The sequence below is a fragment of the Entelurus aequoreus genome, linkage group LG09, assembly GCF_033978785.1.
Source record: "Entelurus aequoreus isolate RoL-2023_Sb linkage group LG09, RoL_Eaeq_v1.1, whole genome shotgun sequence".
NCBI lineage: Eukaryota > Metazoa > Chordata > Actinopteri > Syngnathiformes > Syngnathidae > Entelurus > Entelurus aequoreus.
Window position 1 is genome coordinate 21,844,621 of NC_084739.1, and position 14,643 is coordinate 21,859,263.

At 39.8% G+C, this 14,643-nt stretch overlaps 1 protein-coding gene across 3 annotated transcripts in view; it reads left to right on the forward strand.

Moving 5' to 3' along the window:
• The window catches only part of LOC133657238 (collagen alpha-1(XIX) chain-like), a 361,915-nt gene that overhangs the window by 260,910 nt on the left and 86,362 nt on the right, over positions 1-14,643 (forward strand). For all 3 annotated transcript variants that reach the window (XM_062058310.1, XM_062058311.1, XM_062058312.1), the window contains 6 exons: positions 225-263; positions 4,101-4,142; positions 4,254-4,289; positions 4,447-4,491; positions 8,196-8,231; positions 8,708-8,752. In XM_062058310.1, the coding sequence (XP_061914294.1) occupies positions 225-263; positions 4,101-4,142; positions 4,254-4,289; positions 4,447-4,491; positions 8,196-8,231; positions 8,708-8,752 (243 nt within the window). The remainder of the gene's footprint in view (positions 1-224; positions 264-4,100; positions 4,143-4,253; positions 4,290-4,446; positions 4,492-8,195; positions 8,232-8,707; positions 8,753-14,643) is intronic.

A 14,643-nucleotide genomic window follows, 5' to 3' on the forward strand; every position in this document is an offset into this window, starting at 1 on the left:
AATTGTTTGGGTGTTCCCAAACTTTTGAACGGTAGTGTGTATATATATATATATATATATATATATATATATATATATATATATATATATATATATATATATATATATATATATATATATATATATATATATATATGAAGTTTATACTACAGCCCTCTAATTTGTGTTATATCTATTGTACGATCACAAGAGGGCTATTAAAGATAATTTGTATTATTTTGCAGGTGATGACATCTCATGGATTGAGGCAACTCTCTGAAACTGTAAGTAACTCATTTTTAGTAAGCTATATTAAATACATATAAATATCGAACTATATTAGCTATATTAAAATCTCGTCACACTCTCTTCGATATACCAAGAGCTCCGGGAGGTGCTGCGGAGATATGACGGTGCATCTGTGAATGATCCGAATGCAAGAAAATGCAAATTACAACAAGTTTATTTCATATACAGCAGGAGATGTATTATAATGATAAATGAATGAAAATATATATCTCCTATATAAAAAACGAACGCTGTTATAAAAAACAAAAACGAATCAATTGAATTTGTTTTAATCAGCCCCAAGCCAGCTATGAAATTATAAAATGATACCGCTGTTGCATACATGATGTCTAATATTTTTATTTTTGACAAACACACAGAGGCGTAAGATTTAATCATTTTGCACGCTCATGTCAATTGTGCCAATTGTATATGCGAAACAACGACCTCAGAACAGTTGAAGAGTTCAAGCGCAAAGACCGTTAAACGCCATTCCAACGATTTTAAGCTGTAAGTTCCACTAAATATTTTTTACCGTTATCTACCAGAAGATCGAATCAAATTTTTTACAATAGCGACTCATCTTTTGGATTTGCCTGTTGAATATTCTCTTTTACTTTAGAAACCGATAAGCACCAGGAGGCACAAACGAACAAATCCATCCAGACCAATCACTAATCGAATTTAGATTGTTCAAGTATTGTCTGTTTTGCCGTGATTATGAATAAATTAAAGAATCAATAATGAGTAACTTGGATGAAATCAGTGGGTGTGTGGTGCCCTTACCTACTGAGGAAGAAAGGTCAACACAGTGTGGTCAGAAAAATCCTGTATATTGCACGTGTGAAGCCACTACTCTCTTGAATGACTCTTTACTCCGCTGTTGTTGTCTTGTGATGTAGCCGTCAATGTAATGATGTCAAGATGCAGCGGTCAATGTAAACCATAGACCCCCCCCCTGTCCAGGGTATACCCAAAAAAGGTGTTGGTTTGGGCAGCACGGGTTAGTGGTTAACAGGGGTTAGTGCATGTGCCTCACAATACGAAGGTCCTGAGTTCAATCCCGGACTCGGGAACTTTCTGTGTGGAGTTTGCATGTTCTCCCCGTGACTGCGTGGGTTCCCTCCGGGTACTCCGGCTTCCTCCCACCTCTAAAGACATGCACCTGGGGATAGGTTGATTGGCAACACTAAATCGGCCCTAGTGTGTGAATATGAGTGTGAATGTTGTCTGTCTATCTGTGTTGGCCCTGCGATGAGGTGGCGACTTGTCCAGGGTGTACCCCGCCTACCGCCCGAATGCAGCTGAGATAGGCTCCAGCACCCGCCGCGACCCCGAAAAGGGACAAGCGGTAGAAAATGGATGGATGGATGGATGGATGGAGGTGTTGGTTTGGATGAAAGTATTGTATTACAGTGTTGAAATAAGTATTACTCTAAAAAATATGTTTTCACTATTTTTTAAAGACAGGCTGGTACAATGTAGGATTAGTCCGTTTTTGCAAAAAAAAGGGAGTTTCATTTTGGTTGTTAGAAACAATTTAATTGCAACCCACATCAGTAGTATGGCTTTTTCATGAAAAGCTTTAGTTTTAGTCTTGATGAATCATATTGAGTGCTAAATGCTTATATTTGGATCTTCTCCTCACAGTATTGTGGGTGTTCTGATTATCCGCATATATTCTGCATATAAATAAAGACTCTAAATGGATTGACTTAATCCTCATTTGTCCAAAAATAGTCGTCTTCGTAGTCTGTTACCAAGTCTGCCATGATTAGAAAACAGGCTTGTGTTTGATTCCGGAAGTAGGAACAAACATTTTGCCAGAAGTCAGACATGTGCTGCTATGGAAACAGAAATCAATGCGCGAAATAATTCAGTTATTAAATTATTAAAATGATCAAAATACGGTAAATATTGAACATATTACATATTGTTATGAACGTTTCTGTTACTACATTATATATATACTTGCAGTGTGTGTATGAAACGTTGATGGAGGGGTTTGAAGTTGTTTTAGAGGGCTTTGAAGGCTACAATGGTGACTCCCATTACCCGCATCGTTCAAGCGGTTTTTTTAATCATCTTTAAAACCGTTAAAAAAAAAGACGTGTGTTCTTGTCTCTCATAATGATTGTGAACAATAGGCAAAATATACAAAAAAAGTGCAGTTCCCCTTTAAGAGACGCCCACAAGCTGAGTCGATCAGCTCTGTGTCTATCAAGTTTGCACATGTTTTAAAACACGCAAACCCTTAGTAGAATAGACACTGAATGATTTAACTATTTAACACATTTTTCCCAAAATGTAAAAGAAGGTTGTTTTTGATACAGAGGGTCATCTTATATGCGGTTCAATATGGCATATTTATATGACTACTCTTATACAAGCATGCAAAGAGAAATGACAGATGAATAACTGACATTATACATGTGTGTGTGTATATATATATATATATATATATATATATATATATATATATATATATATATATATATATATATATATATATATATATATATATATACATATATATATATATATATATATATATATATATATATATATATATATATATATATATATATATATATATATATATATACACTAGGGTTGTACGGTATACCGGTATTAGTATAGTACCACGATACTAATCAATCATATTCGGTACTATACCGCCTCTGAAAAGTACCGATACCGCACCCCGCCGCGCCCCCGGCTTCATCACGTCGTGTTATTGCTGGTTTACGAGCAGACGAGCATGTTCGGCAGCGCACAATCACAGAATACTTACAAGCAGACACAGTGTGTAGACAGAAAAGGGAGAACGGATGCATTTTTGCTTAAAAACTGATGATAAAGGTGAAGTTATAACACTGAAACGCCATCAAGAAGAGGTGCTTTAAGACATGGCTAGCTAGCTAGCGGCTAACGTCCATCCGCCATCGGCAGTGTTGTAGCTACTTCTAAATCACTAATCCTCGCCTCCATGGCGACAATTAAAGTACGTTTCTTACAAGTATCATCCCTGCAGGACGAGGAATAGCTAAACATGCTTCACTACACACCGTAGCTCACCGCCGTCAAAATGTAAACAAATGCCATTGGTTGATCTACACCTGACACCCACTGTAATGATACCAAGTACAATAGCGTATCTAGTTGATACTACTATGATTACGTCGATATTTTTTGGCATCACAATCTTCTTTCGGGTTTTTTTTTATTCAAATTAGGTTTATAAGCTCAGGAAATATGTCCCTGGACACTTAAGGACTTTGACTATGACCAATGTATTATCCTGTAACGACTTGGTATCCCAAATTTGTGGTATCATCCAAAACTAATGTAAAGCATCCAAACAACAGACGAATAAATGATTATTACATTTTAACAGAAGTGTAGATAGATCATGTTAAAAGAGAAAGTAAGCAGATATTAACAGGAAATGAACAAGTAGATGAATAATTAATTTTCTACCACTTGTCCTTAATAATGTTGACAAAATATAGCATGGAAAATGACACAATATGTTACTACATATGTCAGCAGACTAAATTAGGAGCCTTTCTTTGTTTACTTACTACTAAAAGACGAGTTGTCTTGTATGTTCACTATTTTATTTAAGGACAAACTTGCAATAAGAAACATATGTTTAATGTACCGTAAGATATTTGGTTAAAATAAAGCCAATAATGCAATTTTTTGTGGTCCCCTTTATTTAGAAAAGCATCGAAAAGGACAACATATTGGTATCGGGACAACACTAATATATACATATATATATATATACACAGTAGCATTGTATTAGTGTCATTTTCGTTTTGTTTTAGGATGGAACAATGAATGCACTGAAAGGAGAAAAGGGGGATCGGGTAAGGACTGTTGAATTATTTTATGCGCGTGCACTACACTAACACTAAAGGGAAAAGTGCTAATTTTCAGTGACGTGTCGTCTTTTTTTTTCTAAACTTGAAAACTGTAAGGGGGAAATTGGATCACCAGGACCACAAGGCTTGAAGGTAACACATTGAAGATGTCAAAAACCTGACAGTACATGTTTTCATGTTTCTTTCAGTGCACCTACATTTGAGTTCAATCATAAAGTTGATACAGTCAGTGCTTGTGGTCATTTCCAATTCTGGCACCCCATCTTCTCACACCTTTTTGATGTCGCAGGGAATCATCGGGCTGCCGGGATTGAAAGGAGATCAAGGTCCAGAGGTGAGTAACTTCTGCACTTGCAACTCAACAAAAGTATGTTCGCTATGGGGGGCATGACAGGAAATGATTGAGAACCTTTTGCCTTTGAGGAAGTTGCCTCAGTTTCTTAGTATGCTGAGTGCTTATTTAAAAGGGGTCATATTATCTATAACACTTCCTTGGGGTCTACATAACGTTGGTCCAAGTTTTGATAGATTTCGTTTTACAGACCATCTTCACGCCGCATTCTGACTGTCTCATCAGAATTCACTGTTTTGTGGGTGGTCTTATTTATATGCCGAAGCCCTCCTCCAGCTGTATCTCCATCCCGTCAGCCATGTTGTAGTTTTTAGCGCTTCCATATCGAGTCTATTAGAACGTTACGCTACTTTGTATTAGAAATGGCAACAACGGAGGGTTTTAGCATACATGTGCATGTACGAGACAGTCTGCCCCTGAACAAGAAGGTAGAAAAAAATAGGGAAGGAAGTAACTTAATTGTCATTACACAAGTACAACGAAATTTCATTTTCAGCCCAAACCTATTCAAGAGCAGACATACAATTTACATCAGGGGTAGGGAACCTATGGCTCTCGAGCCAGATGTGGCTCTTTTGATGACTGCATTTGGCTCTCAGATAAATCTTAGCTGACATTGCTTAACACTATAAGTAATTAATAATTCAGCTGGTAATCACAGTGTCAAAATATAAAACCTTCTAATGCATTTTAATCCATCCATCCGTTTTCTACCGCACCTGTTCAAGAAGTCGCATTAATGGTAAGAAGTAGAGATGTCCGATAATATCGGACTGCCGATATTATCGGCCGATAAATGCTTTAAAATGTGTTATCGGAAATTATCGGTATCGGTTTCAAAAAGTAAAATGTATGACTTTTTAAAACGCCGCTGTACGGAGTGAAGTACAGAGTGCCAATAAACCTTAAAGGCACTCCCTTTGCGTGCCGGCCTAATCACATAATATCTACGGCTTTTCACACACACAAGTGAATGCAATCATACTTGGTCAACAGCCATACAGGTCACACTGAGGGTGCCCGTATAAACAACTTTAGCACTGTTACAAATATGCGCCACACTGTGAACCCACACCAAACAAGAATGACAAACACATTTCGGGAGAACATCCGCACCGTAACACAACATAAACACAACGGAACAAATACCCAAAACCCCTTGCAGCACTAACTCTTCCGGGACGCTACAATATACACCCCCCCCGCTGCTGCCCCCCTCCCCCCACCTCAACCCCGCCAACCCCAACCCCGCCCACCTCAACCTCCTCATATGCTCTCTCAGGGAGAGCATGTCCCAAATCCCAAGCTGCTGTTTTGAAGCATGTTAAAAAAAATAATGCAATTTGTGACTTCAATAGTAAATATGGCAGTGCTATGTTGGCATTTTTTTCCATAACTTGAGTTGATTTATTTTGGAAAACCTTGTTACATTGTTTAATCCATCCAGCGGGGCATCGCAACAAAATTAGGCATAATAATGTGTTAATTCCATGACTGTATACAGTATATCGGTATCGGTTGATATCGGAATCGGTAATTAAGAGTTGGACAATATCGGAATATCGGATATCGGCAAAAAAGCCATTATCGGACATCTCTAGTAAGAAGTATTTTATTTATTATTGGTTAGCTTCAGAATAACAATGTTATTAAAAGGAATAAGAGACGTATTATACTCTAAATATGTTGGTCTTACTTAAAAATGCACGCATTTAGTTGTATTCAGTGTTCAAAAAAAAATTATATGGCTCTCACGGAAATGCATTTTTAAATATTTGGCTTTCATTGCTCTCTCAGCCAAAAAGGTTCCTGACCCCTGTTGTACAGGGTGACAGAACAGGAACGCTGACGGCTCGCCACTTACGGCGCCCCGTAAAAGGTGGGAAAAGGTGGACGCGAGGGACGAGGGGGTATGGTGAGTAAAATAAAAAAAAGTAGATCCCAGACTAGGCTCCTATGGGGGGCGGGGCTGGCTCAGTCTGAGGCCAGGAAAAAAACTTGATAGCCACAATAAGCACATGTACACATGTTACGACACAGAAACCACAAGACTTGCAACATGAGGTGGGGCCCTCCCGTGACAAAGCTGCAGCCCTCCTGGCGCTGCTCCAGCCATCCGTCGCACCTAAGGAGTTAAGCGGTGGCAAAGGTTTGGGGAACTTATTGACTACACCTTTAGACTACAACTGCTATGGGTGTACAGAAGAAGAAGACGGCACAGACAGGAGGGCCGTCGTATTAGCTCTATTTATTTCCAACTGGGAGAGAGGCCGTGCCAGCAACTTGAGGGTTCCTGGTTCAATACCCACCTTCTACCAACCTCGTCACGTCAATTGTGTCCTTAAGCAAGACACTTCACCCTTGCTCCTGATGGGTCATGGTTAGGGCCTTGCATGGCAGCTCCCGCCATCAGTGTGTGAATGTGTGTGTGAATGGGTGAATGTGGAAATAGTGTCAAAGCACTTTGAGTACCTTGAAGGTAGAAAAGCGCTATACAAGTATAACACATTTACCATTTACCATATATATGAAATAATATATATAAATAAGAAATAATAATATTAATAAACAAGGGTATGGAGTGTGACTAAGCCAGAAGGGTGTGTATGTGCGCGACTATGTGTGGGAATTAACTGCTGAGTGTTACCGGGAGTCCAAGAGTGGCTAAGCTGGCTCGGAGGTCCATGAGCAGACGTGAGGTCCAGGTGGGGAGAGAGGCGTCAAAGGCTTGTGTCCGGGCGGGAGGTCGAGATCCAAGAGGCAGCCAGGGAAGCAGAAGGAACGCGGGAAGACGAGACACACAGCTTGTAACGTGGGAACGAAGGCAGGCTGCAGGGAGGACGACAAGGAGGACACGAGACAATTCAACACGACGAGGGAGAACACACTGAGAGAGCAAGAGTGCATAGAGCTAGATAATCGCTTACTGTACAGGAACAGATGACTACGTTCTGGCATGGGATAGCAGGTTGTGCTGGCTTATGAAGGCAGGTCTCATCATCAGCCTCAGGTGTGTTGATTGCCGGTGATGGATTGCAGCTGCTTGCTGTAGTGGTGTGCTCCCGAAGGTGCGCCCAGCGCAGCGCACACATGAATGCGCACTGACAACAGCTGAATAAAAAATGGCAGACTCGCGCAAAGCTCTTTGGGTTACCTCGAACATAAATGGAGATATCCGCTGTTATGCCACACTCTTATGTAAATATGTCACAATTGTCTCAAATTCCCGTTTGGAGCAAGTTTTAAAGAAGGCAGGATTGTTTTGTAAAAATCTCCAGCACGCCTCCATGGTTTGATTTCAAATTTTCGGGACATGTAAATGGTAAATGGGCCGTACTTGTATAGCGCTTTTCTACCTTTTTTTAAGGAACTCAAAGCGCTTTGACACTATTTTCCACGATCACCCATTCACACACACATATTCACACATTCACACACTGATGGCGGGAGCTGCCATGCACGGCGCTAACCAGACCCGGTCCCAAATACACAAAAACAGGTACCAAGAGGTAAGAAAAGTTAATTTTGCATAATAGGGCCCTGTGTTAGTCAGTGAATGAGCTATCAAAAGTGTCATTTTATTTGTTGATGGCATTCAATTAGGGCCATGCTGCAGATCTCTGCTCCTGCCTGACACAAATGAAATCAAAGCCGAAATAACTTTTGTTCTTCTTTTGTTCTGTCAGGGCAAGCAAGGACCCGCTGGACTCCCAGGAGAGCCAGTAAGTATACACCTGCAGCAGACTTCATGTCAAGCCTCGTCGCCTTATCTGTCACCTTGGCTTATCCTCTGCTTCCTAACGCAGACTGCCAGACTGAGCCTGAGATCAACTGATTAGCAGAGTGTCAGACCAAAGAGTCCAGATTTGTTTTCTTTTTTTTTTTTTCTTTTTTTTTCCAACACAGTCGTCAGCAAATGTAATAATTAGTGGAAAGAGAAATGTTTTTGGGGGGGGAGGCTCAATCTGTTTGCTGCACCTGCTTTAATAATGAGCATCTGCCTTTCTTGAAAAGCAGGGAGGGGAAAAATATTTTGTAAAATAAACCTGTCTGAAGGAAATTATTTTGAAATTTAGCAGTCTGCTGAGGTTGTGAGGAAGAGGATGAGGAGGAGGCGGAGGTGGGCATGAATCTGTGTGAGGAGATGAAGGCCTGTTGATAGATGTCTTCTTTTTTTTTCTCCTACCACTATTTACAGGGCTCACCAGGGGAGCATGGAAGAAATGGCCTAAAAGGGGAGAAGGTAGGCAAACTTCAAAAAAAAAAAAAAAAGGAAAAAAAAAGTGTTGTTTCTTGAGAGGTTGAACACCTCTCAGGAAATACCTTGACACCTTCCTGGTGACTCACCTGGCATGTCATTCATGCCATCTTTAATCGCGTTACAGCTTTGTGCTCCCCCCCCCCCCTTCTTTGATGCCCCAGCTATTTTACACACTTGCAGCAGAACTTGTTTCAAATACTCGGCGGACAGTGACAAAGTGCAACAGCGCGCGCACTTTGACGCGCGTGTTTGATGAGGTGTGTCACTTGTCAAAATAAATGACGCTTTACACGCCCAGCTGTGAAGTCTGTCAAACTCTTAAGGCGGAGAGGTAAATTTAATTTACGGTGCATGTACGCTTCCGACTTCCCCTCAGATTGAGAGCCCTCCTTTTGTCGCTTTCACTAATGCGTTGGACAGCTGTGATTATGTATTCGTATGCGAGGCCACAACAAAAACAAACATTCATTTCAAAAGTGGATTTGAATGTAAAGCAAATATGCACAAAGCTATTCAGTGATAAGGCTTGAAGTGCATAGTGAATGTTAAGTACACTTACATAGAGATGACAAGGTATGTTTTTCTCTACATTCTACGGCAGTGGTGTCAAACATACGGACCAAGGGCCGGATCGGGCCCGTGAACAGGTTAAGTATAAAAATGAGCCGAAATTTTGGAATGAAAGAAACCGCAGTTCTATATGTGTCCACTAGATGTCGCAATAGCTATTCTTTGTTTCTTTGCAGATTATGCTACATATGTAAAAAAAATAAATAAACAACATGATTGTAGAGGTTGCCCTCTAGTGCAGTGGTTCTTAACCTTGTTGGAGGTACCGAACCCCACTAGTTTCATATGCGCATTCACCGAACCCTTCTTTAGCAAAAAAAAAAAAAAAAAAAAAAAAATTCAAATTCAAGAAAAGTCATATGTTTTTTTACTGGTGCACAAAATGAACCGCGCATGAACATCACCTTGTTCAAAGAACAAAACCAACACAGTGCATGAACTCACAACAAATTACACACCTTACACACATTACCAAGAGTTGATTAACGTGGACACCGACTTAAACAAGTTGAAAAACTTATTCGGGTGTTACCATTTAGTGGTCAATTGTACGGAATATGTACTGTACTGTGCAAACTGCACTGTTTCATATAATGTATTCTCTTCCTTTGCAATCTGCTACATGTGAAAGAGGCTACACATTATAAGGGACACACCCTGGACCTGATTATCACAAAAGGTCTCAATGTTTCTGATGTTCTTGTGATTGATCCTTCATTGTCTGATCATTTCTGTGTTTTCTTTAATATTTCTGTAATTCCGGACACACAAACAGAATCAAAGAATGTCAAAAAGCGGTACATAAATGAACATGCTAATGTCCTCTTCAAAAACGCCATCTCCTCACTACCACCTCTAAACCCATGTCATGCTGATGATCTTGTAAGCAACTTTAATTCCAAAATTGTGAATATCATAGATATCATTGCACCTGTTACAGTTAAAACGATTTCTGGCAAGCAAAAGGCACCCTGGAGAAAATCTGCTGCTGTAACAGCCCAGAGAAGAGAGTGCAGGAAGGCTGAACGAATCTGGCGGAATACAAAACTTCATATTCACCATGACATCTATAAAGAGAGCCTCCAGGCCTACAATTTAGTCTTAAAAAGTGCTAGAGAAACATTCTTCTCCAATATCATAAACAGCAACACAAATAAGGCCAAAACCCTATTCACAATCGTTGACAGACTGACTAAACCCCCAACACAAATACCAGCCGAACTCCATTCCACGCAGAAATGCAATGACTTTGCATTCTTTTATACTGATAAAATTGAAGGCATCAGACGCACCATCAATATCTCAAGTAAAAAAGTTGGATCACCACCCCATTTAGGCAAAAGTAACACAGCAATGATGGCAAGCTTTAATGCCATAGACTCTAAAACTCTAGTGGAAACGGTGACAGCTCTAAAGTCATCCACCTGCTGCCTTGATGTTTTACCTACCAACTTCTTTAAGAATGTTTTTGACTGCCTATCAACAGACATCTTGCAAATAGTTAATAATTCTATTAAATCGGGCAATTTCCCGAAGGCTTTCAAAACTGCAGTCATTAAACCTCTTCTAAAAAAGCAGAGCCTAGATGCCTCTGTTATCAACAACTACAGACCAATTTCAAATCTACCATTCATAAGTAAAATAATTGAGAAAGTTGTCCTCCAACAACTAAATCACTTCTTGGCTTCTACTGGCTGCCACAACAACTTCCAGTCAGGATTTCGACCTCTTCATAGCACAGAGACGGCCCTTCTTAAAGTTATAAATGACATCCGTCTAAACACAGACTCTGGCAAAACTTCAGTATTAATGCTTTTGGACCTCAGTGCTGCATTTGACACTGTCGACCACTCAATACTTTTGGACAGGTTGGAAAACTGGGTGGGGATTTCAGGCACAGTTTTAAGCTGGTTCAAGTCATATCTACAAGATAGGAACTATTTTGTTTCCATTGGTGACTTTGTATCAGAACCAACCAACGTAACGTGTGGAGTCCCCCAAGGTTCAATCTTGGGGCCGACTTTATTTAACATCTATATGCTCCCACTAGGACAAATCATGCAAAATAATAACATTGACCATCATTGCTATGCCGATGACACCCAAATCTATGTAGCGCTATCACCAAATGACTATCGCCCCATAGATCTTCTGTGCCAGTGCATTGAGCAAGTCAAACACTGGATGTGCCAAAATTTCCTACAACTAAATGAAGATAAAACTGAGATAATTGTTTTTGGTGCTAAAAAAGAAAGGTTTAAAGTCATCCAACACCTTAAATCACTGTCCCTGAAAACCTCAAATAAAGCCAGAAATCTTGGGGTTATTTTAGATTCTGATTTACATTTCGACAGTCACATCAAATCAGTAACAAAATCGGCCTACTATCACCTCAAAAATGTAAAAAGACTTAGAGGGCTCATGTCAGCTCAAGACTTAGAAAAACTTGTACATGCATTTATTACCAGTAGGCTAGACTATTGTAATGGTCTCCTTGCAGGTCTTCCCAAAAAAACTGTCAGGCAGCTACAGCTTGTTCAGAACGCTGCTGCTAGAGTTCTAACAAAGACCAAAAAATGTGAGCACATTACACCAATTCTTAAATCCTTACATTGGCTCCCTGTACATCAGAGAATAGATTTCAAAATCCTCCTGCTCACATATAAATCACTACATGGTCTAGGGCCCAAGTATATCACTGATATGCTCCCACTATATACGCCCTCTAGATCACTAAGATCTTCTGAGACCAATCTGTTAGCGGTTCCAAGAGTAAACTCAAATCAAGGGAGATCATCATTCAGTCACTATGCAACACATAGCTGGAATAAACTTCCTGAAGATGTCAGACTCTCCCCAACTCTCACTACTTTTAAAACTAGACTGAAGACTTTTATGTTCACCTTAGCTTTCAGCTAAATCTTTTAATCTTTTAACTTTTAACGTCTGCACTGTTTTTATTTTTATTGTCTGCATTTTAATTTTGCTTTTATTTTCTTTCATTTCACTTTGTTGTCTGTGAAGCACTTTGAGTCTGCCTTGTGTATGAAAAGCGCTATACAAATAAAGTTGCCTTGCCTTGCCTTGCCTTGCCTAAAAGTTTCAATCCATCAATCAAAAAACCTGCAAATCAGATGGAAAATTAGAGGGAACATTGTTTGGGGCTATCCATAATACGCCGATAGGGAGAAGTTTTTTTTTATACGATAAGTCGGATGTGTCTTTATCTCCGTGGCGGAGGCTCCGCCGAACCCCTGAGGCCGACTCACCGAACCCCTAGGGTTCGATCGAACCCAGGTTAAGAACCACTGCTCTAGTGGGTTCTGCGGACCACCACACACTGCCACGAGAGTCCGGATTTCAGTACAACACTGTTTTATTTTCACAAGTCGTGCTAGTCTTTTGCTTTCCAGCAAATTGTCTTTTTTCTCAGTCCGTCTCTCTCTCTCTGGCTCCCACTCCAACTCCAACTGCGTGTCTCATCCCGGCCACTGCTAATAAAGGCGACAGGTGATTAAATAACAAGGCCCACCTGGGCCATCCACTCACCTGTCACTGTCTTCGAGGCCGGTCCTGACACACCCCGTTCCGCGGTAGGCCCGCAGGCCACGCCCCCCTCCACAATGATGTTAGTGCACTAGTCGAGAAAAATGAGCAAACTACATAAATAACATCCTGTAATTTGATTTTGATATTATTTTTTTATCTTGATAGCTTGAAAATTAACACCAAAGAGTCGACTGATGAACATTATCACATAATGTATTCATAAAGCAGAAATAACGACAAATAAAGATAGAACACTATTAACCGCAACATGTAAGTGTAAAAAAAAATTTAAAAAAATGATTTTTTTCAGAATGTGCTTGTTCTAATTTTAAACAAAGAAAACAATCTGAAGTTGTCTTTATTTTTAAGTTATCGTGCCGTGATTTTACCAGGGGAGTAGATTTTTCTCCATGTGGCCCCCGATCTAAAATTTGAGTTTGACACCCCTGTTCTATGGTATGTTACCACTTCAACACCGCTGTGCATGACTAAATAGTGAACCCTCTTTGTAAGGCACTGAAATATGTGTCTTCTTTTCGATTGATTCAAAATACAGGCCTGCTCTGAATGTATATGTGATGGCCCACAACTGTATGTGGCAAAATGCAGCTCCACACTGCCGTCGCTTCAACATATCACTGGCGTATTATGAATTATGAATTACTTTTATTACAGTGTCCTGCAAAACAGCAAATTGTGAGACTGTGAGTCCACCTGAGTCACGGGATTCTCCTTTGGAAAGCTTCACAGTTCTGATGTTTAACATAATAAAACCACAGTTTCATTTTACAAACAACATGTTACATTTGGATGTGATCGTATAGTGTTTAAACCTAATCTTCATACTAATTATCATATTCATATCCCTTAGTTCAGTGTTTTTCAACCACTGTGCAGCGGAACACTAGTGTGCCGTGAGATACAGTCTGGTGTGTCGTGGGAGATTACCTAATTAGACCTATTTGGGTTAAAAATATTTTTTTGCAAAACAGTAATTATAGTCTGCAAATTATGTGTTGTTGTTAAGTGTCTGTGCTGTCTTGAGCTCGGCAGAGTAACCGTGTAATACTCTTCCATATCAGTAGGTGGCAGCCGGTAGCTAATTGCTTTGTAGATGTCGGAAACAGCGGGAGGCGGTGTGCAGGTAAAAAGGTGTCTAATGCTTAAACCAAAATTAAACAAAAGGTGAGTGCTGCCGCTAACAAAAGGCGTTGAAGCATAGGGATGGCTTTGCAGAACGAAACTAAAACTGAACTGGCTGCACAGTAAACAAAGACTTACTTTGGAGCAAAGACGGCGTCCACAAAGTACATCCGAACATGACATGACAATCAACAATGTGTGAAAATAATGACTTATTTTGTGTGTATTGCTGTTTTCCTGTGTGTAGTGTTGTAGTTCTTGTCTTGCACTTCTATTTTGGTGGCTTTTTCTCTTTTTTTGGTATTTTCCTGTAGCAGTTTCACCTACCTGTGACAATGTGTTTAAACAGCAGCACACATCTATAATCTGTAACACATTTTATACATTGCAATCTAGACAACAGAAACATATGCACACTCACACTTAATTCCGTGGATTGCATCACCTGGAATGACTCAAATGCAAAAAAAAATAAATGCACAATGAAAGACGTCTTTTCATGTAGGAGATATATTACAGTAGTATATTTCCTAAATTAAAAAAATTAACAACATTAAAGAAAAACGCCAGCAGACACCAAAACACATATCCTCAAAATGTATTTTAATCAG